Genomic DNA, 11,742 nt, shown 5'->3' on the forward strand with positions numbered 1-11,742 from the left:
AAATGCACCATGTATGCTGGTTAAGCTAATATTAGGACAATATAGGCCTTTCCCCTAAAGCTACCATTAAAAGGTTTTGGCCTAACCAAGTCAAGATAACATGATCAATTATCCTCACAACACAAGACCAAGCTTATCATGGGAGAGCTTTCTTCCTCCATCCCAAGCTAACATGGGAATCATCATCCCCAGGCTACCATGATCAACCATCCTTGAAACACATGACCAAGCTAAACATGGGAGCGCTTACTTCCTCCATCCCAAGCTAACATGAGATTCATCACCTCAAGCAACCATGAGTAATTAAAAACAAGCTTCCATGAGACTCAACATCTCAAGCTACCATGAGTAATTCAACCCAAGCTTCAATGAGATTCAACATCTCAATCTACCATGAGTATTTCAACTCAAGCCTCCTTGAGATTTACTATCCCAAGCTACCCTTGAAACCTACCATCTCAAGCTATCATGATATCCACATCTCAAGCAATCATGCCTTGGTCTTGTCTCACCAAGTCTATTACACAAGAAGTGACCGTGTAATCTATCTTCATGCTAATCTAGTTCATCATATTTTTTTATTCACTTAGGTTCTTAGGTCAACCTAGAATTCATCTATGTGAGAGAACTTGATTCCCCTATCATGTTCATGCCTAAGTGCATAAGATAAAGAAGACATCATCACAATCCCTTCATAATGACTTTACCCTCAAAGCCCTAGCATCAATGGCACAACAGCCCATAATCGATTATTACCTTCAATTCATTATGATTTATGTTCAATTACATGCTTACTTCATTCAATTGGATCATTAGAAGGTAAGTCTATGCATACATGATTACATAGGTTCAATTAAAACATCACAAGTGAAGACCAACCTAGATCAATTAGGACTAGTTCAATTCATATCTAGGTTATTCAATCATGATCAATTAGCATATAATACAATAGAATTAAGAAGATCAACTTAGAACCTTCATATTCCTTAAAATCACCATGATCATCTTCAACATCAATTATTACAATTCACCATGAAAACCTCATGAAAATATCACATAATAACCATATGAACATAATTGAATGCTACACATTAGATTGGTATAACAATGAAGCCTTAACCACAATGCAATCACAACTCTCTCCAGATTGGGGTTCTTTAGTTTCACAATTAAGGAATAACTACGGGACTCCATGAATGGAATAATCCATGGATGAATAATCTTCACATACCTTAGATTGAGACTTAATCCTACATTGAATCCTTGGTGAATTCTTCCTAAGAGCAGCTTAGATTAGAGCCTTAATCCTAGATTGAATCCTTGGTGAATTCTTCCTAAGAGCAGCTTCCAATTTTTCTTCTTCATCTTCTATGGTGTTCTTGAGAGAGTTTTAGACAGAGAGAGGTTTTGATCTTGGAATAAAGGGGTCTATTATTGTTTAAATATTCATAAAATACCTAAAACCACCTAATTTAACCGCCCATGCATTTATTTGGACGTGGGGTGAATTTCCCATTCACCCCCTAAGTGACCAGTCGTGCTGCAGGAAAATTGCAGACCCATCAATGCCTGTAGTCGATGGACCGTCGATGGAACGACGGTGCCGTACTGCAGGTCCGTCGTTCTTGAAAGAGAGTCCCATTTTAGGGGCTCAACCTCCATGTCTAAATGTGGAGTGATTCCTCAAATCAACGGGGCGTATCTCGACTGACAGGGCATTGATTGAAGGTCGTGAAGTGACACTGACAAGGCAATACACTATCCACTTTTGGGTCCTCTTCAAAGACCCTTTGGGTGGTCCTTGGGGAGACTTTATCGGACGTCGTCACCCCAAATACGTGCATCTACATGTTAGGAGCCTTCCTTGCAAATTTGAGCCCCAAACACTACATAAAACCTCATAAAACATACTAAGTCACGCAAGCACGTTCTCAAGGCTAACTTTTGAACGTCTTGGGCGTTCTTGGATGTTTGACCTCCAAATTATTCCAAACTTCACATGTTGCCTCTTAAAACTACAATTAGTAATTTTAAGACCTTCTAAGTTCATGCTACTCATGATAGACTATATTTCAACCTAATTCATTTTGGGATCCTTACATAAATACTCCAGTCTCTAAAAGTAAAGTTTTTGATCAAATGATGTGCCCTTATACTCCAAATGGGAAGGAACAAATGAGAAAAATTCCTTATGTCAATGCAGTTAAAAGTCTTATGCGTGCTATGATGTGTACTATACTGGATATTTGTTATTGTTGGTTTATGGTTAGTATATTTCAAACTGACTGAGGAATGCAATATTAAAAGTAGTTAAAAGGATATTAAGTTATACAAAAGACACAATTGACTATTCCTTTTGTTATCAGCGGAATGATCTAAAACTCAAAGACTACACAATTGTTGATCGTGGAGGAGATTTAATGAGAGAAAATCCACCTCTGGATATTTATGTTTTCTTTATGATGGTGTCATATCATGGAGTAGCAAGAAGCAGTCATGTATAACCTTATTTACAATAGAAACTAAATTCCTAGCAATTTCATCATTTGTGCAAGAAGATATTTGGCTTAAGAATTGTCTAGGTGTGTATAACAATGTTTTTGAGCATGTCATAATTAATTGTATTAATCAAATTTCAATAGTCAAAAAAAAGGACCTGAAGTACCATGGAAAGACGAAACACATTCACATAAAATATAATTTTGTAAGAGAAATGTTACATTAGAAGAAACTCAACGTAAAATACATAACTACGCATCAAATGGTAGCATGTCCCTTAACGAAACTCGTATAATGTAATTATATGAAATAGATGTGAAGTCATAGGGTTTAGGTAGATGCTTATGTATTTATATTTTTATTTTTCCCAAGCATGCTCATGTAAATTGATATTACTGATGTTAAGTGTACAAAAACTTATGAGGATAAAAAGTATGTCAAATAGACAAAAGTATTGGCCTATTCGCGCATGCAATCGCTAATATTGTGTATGTGACAAGCAGAGACGAGACAGTTACAAAATAATTATTGTCCAAGTGGTGATATTAGAGAGATAGAAGTTTATAATCACAATGTCGTTTGTTTGTTTGTGTTTAATCATGTGTGATTAAAATGAGTTAGTTTGTTTCTAATTCAAGATTGAGTTCTGAAGAATTAATTGATCAGAAGATTTGTGAACTCAAAGTTAGACATGAGTTGTCTGAACTATCATATGCACAGTGTTTAATTAAACACATAAGCTCCATTGTAAGGGGTCAGTACTGTAATACATGTTTCATGTCATGTATGCATGTAGTGATCCATAAGGCGAAATTTAGTCTCTACTTGCTATTGTCTGAAGTTATGAAAATTTTAAATAACTTCACATTGTACCCTCATGACTTTAATCGGTTTCTTGTGATTCAGTTTGATGTTTGGTACCCTAGAATTTTGCCAGGAGATCATGCTAGATTCGTTCAGGAGAGATATTTCTATAAAAGAATATCATGTTCAGATTAAGAGATTCATGAGATGAGGAAGATTATTAGATATTATCACGTCAATTGTGTTCATTGACGTCCTTTATGTTTTGTCAACGAGACAAGTACATAATGATGAACTCAAAGTCAAGAACAAGAGATGATAAGAAATATGAATGTGATGAATGATCTAGGGTATTGCATACTATAATCTACTATAAGTTTCATTAATCGTGATGATGCATATTCCTAACAAATTAATAACAATGAAGCTCTTGAAGTATGAAGTAGACACAGTGTATAGTCGTAATGTATGAAAGTTACTAAATAGGAATGAGAGTTGACCAACATTGTTTGAGTAGGAGATAAGCTATCTTGAATATCTTTCTCTAAAGCAAAGGAAAGCAAACAAAAATAATTATTTTTTTGTCATTGGACCTAAATAGAAGAATTGTAATCATTAATAATGATCCATTAGATTAGGCATCATATTAAACTATATAAAATAAAACAATTTAGGGAGAAATATTGAGATGGTTATTATAACTAAATGTAGGAAGTCTTAACCATAGAATTGCTACAACAGATGCCAACCTACAACTCACAACTAGCTAGATTCAAACAATTCCTCAAGATCTATCTTCCTTTTGGTCTACAACTATTTTCTAAATATCTATAATTTTATACATGTAAACAAGGAAACATAAGATTGCTTAAAGAATGGTCAAGTGAAAAGAAACATTTACATCCAAGGTAGACGTCGTCTATTTTCAAAAATCTTTGTTATATTTTATTGTTCTAATTATCTGAATTCAACCATGCAATTTCAAGTTTCAGGGATCAAATTTAGTAAGCAAAAAAATGTCAAGACGTCGTCCCTTATACACTTGTGTAGCTTCAATCATTGCTATAATCCACATTGCCTCCAGAAAAACAGAGGAATTTAATGGACCTATTGGATCAATAATAAAGAAAATATGGATAGGGATGAGTTATATAATGCCAATTTTATACACAATGCAGTTCCAATGGCTATCAATCCTCTCTTTTATAGACAAATGTATACTTTGTTCAGAAATTATGATAGAAAAGTTTTTTCCGCCATCGTCTAGATTGTTTGATAAGATTGATGAGCTAGCTCACGTTATAGAAAATCTACCAGAAAAATTTGCTGATGTGATGGAAAAGTTGCCTATGATTATTCATCAGGTGCCATTTCTTGATTGGGCACTCGTTCATCTTATAGCTTGGTTGAATTTCTGGATTTCATGTCTGACTCGTTGGGGATCCAAGAATGCTAGGGAGAAAGAGATAAGGATCGATGTCAATCAAGAGTCAACAATAAAAGACGTTACACATAACTCTGATGCTTCAAAAGAACAAATCATAATGTCAAATGAAAAATCAGAAATTGAAGAAGCAATAAGCCCGGCATCTTTATCAACGTGTGATGTATTTGAGGACGCCGTTTCATCTCCAATATATGATTCTCCAATTGGAGTTGGAATGACTAATAAAAATGATCATTTTGGCAAGTGTAGCTACAAGGAGATGCTTGAGAAAAGGGCTGAAGAAATGAAAGAGGAGAAAGGAAGAATAGTTTAGTGAAGAAAAAGATAAAAGATCCAAATTTTCATTTTTCACAAACAATGCTAAGTAATTGGTACATGTATGAATATACATTATAATATTGTAGAGAGAATCTTATTTCAAATTCTATAGCATAGACTTGTATAATCAAGAACAAATTCAATATAATCCAAATCAATTTAGATGTATGCAGAACAGTCTTGTGTAATAAGGATAAATATAATTGTCTATCTAGTTCACTTGGATAATCAAGATAGAGTTAAAAAGATGTTGGAAAAATAACTCTTGTTGTTGACACTACATTTTGGAACTCCACAATATATATTTATCATCGAACTTCTACAATCTTAAATGATTTAAAATAATTATTTTAAAATTAAATTCAAAAAAAATTCAAGTTATATTTAACAATTTTGTCCCTTTTGGAATTCCTAAATAATAAATATATTTTATATATATATATAAGTACATATTTATGAATATTTAAAGATTGTCTCAAAAGATTTTTGTTTTACATAAATATTAATTTATATTTTAATTTATTTAATTTATAGTTAAGTTAATTATTATATTTTGTTAATATTAAGAAGTTCATTGAATAATTGATGTTATTACATTATTAGCTGAATGGACTCAACTCGGCTACGTTTGTAATTTGGAGTCTATTTCTTTGAGGGGTAAATCATATAAATATGCTATACTATAAAAATATTTACCATTAATGTCAACATAATTTTTCTAACTAAATAAAACATTTTTTTGGAATTAAGAAAATTGTAGGGTCTTCGCCTCTTTCTCAACCCTTTTTCCTATTCTTCTGCTTCTTTGTCTCTTTCTTTCTTTTTTTTTTACTCTTCTGCTTCTTCCCCTCTTTCTTCTTCTTTTTTTACTCTTTTAATTTTTTGTCTCTTTCATTCGTGTTATTTATATTTTTCCTCTTCTTTTTTTTAATTCTTGTTCTTTTCTTTAAATTTTTTTATCTAAATAATTATATTTCTCAAATCAGTTTTTTTTCATGTCACTATTTTTATTCAAAAACAAGATGAAAAGAGGAACAAAAAGACTGCAAGTTTGTATAAAATTATGTTTTTAAGTAGAAATTTCAAATCTTTAAAATTACAGAAGCAAGAGTTCACCATTAATGGTCATTATAAAGCTTCAAAATTTGAATTCATTATTTGATTTTATAAATTTGTGATAAGTTTTTATAGGTAGTTCCTACAAATAATTAAAAATGTTGTTTGAAGTTTAGATCTCAATTTTAAGAGGGTTTGGTTAAGTTTAAAATTGATTTTAGGAGAAATATTAGATTGAAATAAATTAAGTATAACATTAAAATGGTCTTGCAACTGTATTAAAGTTGAATTAGATAATACAATTTTAATGCAAATCTAATTCATTTTGAACTTTTTTGATTGATATGTTACAATTAGATACTTGTTTAATCTATTATTGATATAATTTATCAATTTATTGATCATTGTCGTATCTTTCGTTAGTTGCGTTTTCCATTCATTCTTAATTTTTTTTTCTAATTCAACTTTAAATACAGTGTAATACAGTTTCAATGCAAATTTGATTCATTTCACAACCTTTTTAATTTATTTGTTACTATTGGATACTTGTTTAATTCGTTATTGATACAAGTTTAATTCACTCTACAAATCATTGTCTTGTCAATCATAGTTACGTTTTCAATTAATTCTTAATTCTCTCTTCTTATTCAAAATTAATACCGTATAATACAATTTAATACAAATTTAATTCATTTTGCATTTTTTTATTTGTTTACTTGTTCCTATTAGATACTTGTTTAATTCATTAAAAATATACGTTTAATTCACTATTTAAATCAATGTCTACTATTTTATTTATTACATTTTTTTTATTCATGCTTAAATCTCTCTTCTACCTCAACTTTAATACTTGTGTAATACACTTTTGTATTTTTAATTCACTCTGCGATTAATCAATTGATTTGTTACGATTGGTTACTTATTTTATTTATTATTGATATAAATTTTATTTAGTTTACATGCATATCAAATAATGCTCTTTTGTTTTCTACATTCTGCATTCATATTTAATTCTCTTCTAATAATTCAACTTTAACATGTCTGTAATACATTTTTAATTCAAGTTTAATTTATTTTGCAGTTTCTTATGCCTCTTCATTTTTTACGATTATATTACTTCTCTTCTAATAATTCAACTTTGATATATTTGTAATACATTTTTATTAAAGTTTAATTTTATTTTTTTATTTTTTTTAGTTGAATAACCCTTGGAGGGGTAGGGGCTGAGCAACACCCCCAGGCTTTATCACTAATAACAAAAAACAAAATTCAAGGAGGGGGGCATAAACCTGACCTCCTACCTAAGATGGTTTAGAGTTGACTTCCCGAAGGAAGTTAACTCTTCCCCTTACATCAAATATGAAATCAAAATACTAAGTACCTAGTGAGAGGAATTAAAGTTTAATTCATTTTGCAGTTTTGATGCCTCTTCATTTGTTACGATTATATTACTTGTCTAATTAACTATTCATACAAGTTTTATTCAATCTAGAATCATTGACTATTCTACCAAAAAAAAGGAAAAAAAGCAATAGTAGAAGAGGGAGAAAGAGCAAAAAAGAAGCAAGAAAGAAAGGACAAAGGAAAGAAAAAAAGAGAGAAAGGGAGAAAGAAAGAAGAAATAAAAAAGCGAGACACAGTAAAGGAGAAAGAAAGAAAAAGCGAGACAGAGAAAGAAAGAAAAAGCGAGACGGAGAAAGAAAGAAAGAGATAGAGAAAAGGGAAAAATTAAAGAAGTTGCTATAAATAATAATAATTAAAGAGTATATTTAATATAATAATTATTTTCTAAAAAGAAAATGAAAAAATTAAAGAGGTTGCTATAAATGCTAATAATTAAAAAGTGTATTTAAAATAAGTAATTATTTACTAAAAGAAATCTAGTCACGTAATTAATTCTTCTTTGAGCCACTACATAAACTCAGCCCAGGCAATACAATACCATCAGCTAACAGATTCCAATACTATTCCAAATAGGGAAAATTTTTAAAATGTCAATATTTAACATTAGCAATACTTTCAATAATTAGTAAAAATGTCATGTCAAATTTTAGTTTGTTATGTATCTTATTTATGTTTTTATTATTTGTTTTTATTTAAAGAATATAATTATTTAATAACAAAAGGGAGAAAATCAAGGGAGATAATATTTCAAAAAAAAAGGTAAGGATCACTTAATTTTTTCATCAGTTACATTTTCAAATAAAATTTAAACTTTGTTCTTTTCTTTTTCTCCAGAATTTTCACCTTTTTAATTATATTTATTCCACAATATATTCTATTTATATTTATTATAGTTTTTTATCAATTTGTATTCATTCCAATAGGTATGATGAATGTATCTATATAGTTATTTAAGAAATATATTTGAATTTATACATTTTTTCCCTATATAGTTATTTTTTTCTTCAAAAATCTTGTATGTATTCATTTTAATATGTATTTTATTTGTATTTCTATTTATTCTAGTTTTTTATTTAGAATTTTGTATAATAATATATAAAATACAAAAAATTAGTATGATGAAAGAATGAATGAAATATAAAATTAAAAAGAAATAATTGAATATTTGGTGCACTCATTTTTAAATAAAATACATAACTAGTTGACATACCTTTAGAATAAATACAAGTTAGAAAAATGTCAAATTCAGAAACAATGCAACATAATTTTTGAATGAATACAACTATTAATTATAAAAATACATACTGATTAAAATAGTATCAAAATTTAATATATACTTTCAAATTTATGAATACGAAAAACAACAAAACTATGAAATACAAAAATAAATACTAAAACTAGTAAGTAAATAAATAAGAAATTTGAAAAACATAATACCCAAATCAATGTTTATCTTCAAATCAAATCTTGCAACAAAATTAAATGAGAATAATAGAAAATATTAATATATTGAATCGAAACTCTGTGAAATTGATTTGGAAGAATGTTAGAGAGAGAAATTGAAAAGAAGAGTAAGAAAAAAGAGAAAAATCTTGGGATTTAATTAGGAAGAAAGTAAAACAGAGAAATTGATAAGCTTAAGAAAAGAGAGAGAAAAATTAAAATGACATTAATATATATTTAATTACATAAATATAGGAAAATGTGTAATCTATGAGAGAGAAAAGGGTGTAAATAATGAGAGAGAAAATATGAATAATATCAAAAAAATTATTTATTTTTAAAACGGAAAAGGGCCTAAAATACCCTTGAAGTATTGAAAATGGTACACAATTACCCTCCATCCACCTATTAGCCCCCAAATACCCTTCACATCCATCTTTGGGTCCAAATTTACCCCTTCATTAACGGATCAAAATTAAAAAAAAATATTTATAATATTTAATTACGTGGCACTCAACCATTGGTTGTAATTTAATTATTTAAAATAATTTAAAACCCACCCATTACCCACTAAACCCGCCCCACTTACCCAATTTTAAAAAAAAACCATCTAACTAAAAAAATCCTAAAACCTTATTCCTCCAATTTTCACAAACCCACCTACTTCATTGTCTTCTTCTTCTTCTTAATCTTTGTAATCTTTAAGAATCTTTAATGTTTGAAAAACAAATAGAGATGAAAAAACTAAGTGTTAAATGTTTCTTCTGTTTCAAAAACCATATTATATTTTTTTTCAAAAGTCAAACTTAATTAATATTCGTAAGAAATTGTTTTTTCATCATGCTAAAGGAAGAATCATAAATCATATACACGTTAAGAAGCTTTAATCCATTAAAATAACAGTGACAAAAAGTTAGCTTCCCAATCAAGTGTATGAAAATCTTTCAATGTGACAAAAATGTGTTTTTCCCAATTTTCCACAAATTTCCCTTTGATGCTTGACTTCTTCAAGCTGCAAGATGAAGAAGAAGAAGACAATGAAGTAGTGTGGGTTTGTGAAAATTGGAGGAATAAAATTTTAGGATTTTTTAGTTAGATGTTTTTTTTTAAAATTGGGTAAGTGGGGCGGGTTTAGTTAAAATGGGTGGGTAATGGATGGGTTTTAAATTATTTTAAATAATTAAATTACAACCAATGGTTGAGTGCCACGTAATTAAAAATTATAATTTAATTTTTTTTAATTTTGGTCCGTTAATGAAGGGGTAAATTTGGACCCAAAGGTGGATGTGAAGGGTATTTGGGGGCTAATAGGTGGATGGGTGTAATTGTGTACCATTTTCAATACTTCAAGGGTATTTTAGGCCCTTTTCCGTTTTTAAAATAATAACATTTTTAACATGTTTACTAATATTATTATCACTAAATAAATTAACTTTTTGATTAGTTAGCTAAAATTTCCTTCCAAATAACCCAACATCAATAATACAAACCCGAACCGGGTTTGTGGAGAAGCCAAATCGCTGCAAATCTAGTGAAACCCAAAAAACTTGACCCATTCGGCCCAGCCAGTTTTGTGTCTACCCTTCGTCCATTCTCATCGCTGATTTGTCCTCTGCCCTCAACCGGACGCCTCTCCACTCCATTCGTACAAGGAATTCGAATTTCAATTTCCATCTGAATAGAGAGCGGAAGAACCAGTGGTCTCAGTCATAGGGTCTTGAGTCCAAGTTTTTCTTTCCTTCTCGTTCCTTTATTGTTCATCGAAAGCTCCATAGTTCAAGCTAGTTAAATTTGTTCTGTCATTCAGACTCACTATGTGATTTGATATATGATCTGTTTCTGCTTCTTTATAAAAGACATGTTTATGTATTGCTTTCCCTTGTTCTTCACAGTGCAACACATATTACTAACTAAGATACAAATCGATTTAAATGAAGCTACGCTAATCTTGGTTGCTTCTCTCTCTTTTATTTGTTTCTTTCTTTCTTATTTTCTCATCAATACTAGCTTAGTCCTAAGCTCTGCTTTCGTTTTCGCTGGAATGTTGTTCACATTATATATCATGTTTTCGACTCCCCGTTTAAGGGTTGTAATAGCTTCTTGCTTTACTCTTGTTTATAGTCTTGTAGCTAAGATTTCTTACTCATTCCATGTCTTTGGGTTAGCTGTCGTTTCATTACTAATATACATCTCTACATTTATTGGTATACTACATACATATAAACCTGTTAGCCTAATAGTTATAAAAATGCTTTTTTCTTGTTCTTACTCACCATGCTAAATTTCTAAATTCCTGTCAGCCGTATCATAATACCGTTCAAATCAATGTTTTTTACTTCATTCATTTATTTTGTCATTGTTTGGTTTGTTTATTTTATAATGGTTTTTCTTCCATTTATGAGTTGTTTCCTTCAAAAAATAAAAAAAGACTGTGAGTGTGTTTGGTACGAAGGAAAACATTTTCTGGAAATTTTTTTCCAATTTTCCCATGTTTGGTTGGGACAAAAGTTTCGGAAAATACTTTCCAAATAAATTCATTTTCTTTAAAATTAAGGAAAATGACTTCCCTTCAAAAATTAAGAAAAACATTTTCCATAACTCTCCTCCAATTTCAAATTACATTTTTTTGGGAAAAACATCAATTTAAATAAATATTTCCAATTTTAAAATTTTATTTTTTCACCTGATCCTTGACCCTACCCCACCGGCCAGCCCCCCCAACCCCAACCCCTACCCAAAAAATTAATTTTGCTTTTTAAAAATATTTTCAA

General features: G+C 29.9%; 1 protein-coding gene across 2 annotated transcripts; it reads left to right on the forward strand.

Annotated features, from left to right (window-relative positions):
• Positions 1-4,064: 4,064 nt before the first annotated feature.
• Positions 4,065-5,348, forward strand: LOC114076948. 2 transcript variants are annotated; one of them, XM_027916750.1, is made up of 2 exons: positions 4,065-4,211; positions 4,290-5,348. In XM_027916750.1, the coding sequence occupies exon 2, from the start codon at positions 4,320-4,322 to the stop codon at positions 5,061-5,063; it is 744 nt and encodes a 247-aa protein (XP_027772551.1). In that variant the 5' UTR covers positions 4,065-4,211; positions 4,290-4,319; the 3' UTR covers positions 5,064-5,348. The 2 variants fall into 2 exon arrangements, with proteins under 2 accessions (XP_027772551.1, XP_027772550.1); XM_027916749.1 differs by having other exon boundaries at positions 4,066-4,211; positions 4,296-5,348.
• Positions 5,349-11,742: the final 6,394 nt, after the last annotated feature.

The sequence above is a fragment of the Solanum pennellii genome, chromosome 4, assembly GCF_001406875.1.
Source record: "Solanum pennellii chromosome 4, SPENNV200".
NCBI classification, from domain to species: domain Eukaryota; kingdom Viridiplantae; phylum Streptophyta; class Magnoliopsida; order Solanales; family Solanaceae; genus Solanum; species Solanum pennellii.

Coding starts and splice junctions, on each gene's coding strand:
- LOC114076948 (XM_027916750.1), top strand. CDS start 4,320: ATGTCAAGACGTCGTCCCTTATACACTTGTGTAGCTTCAATCATTGCT.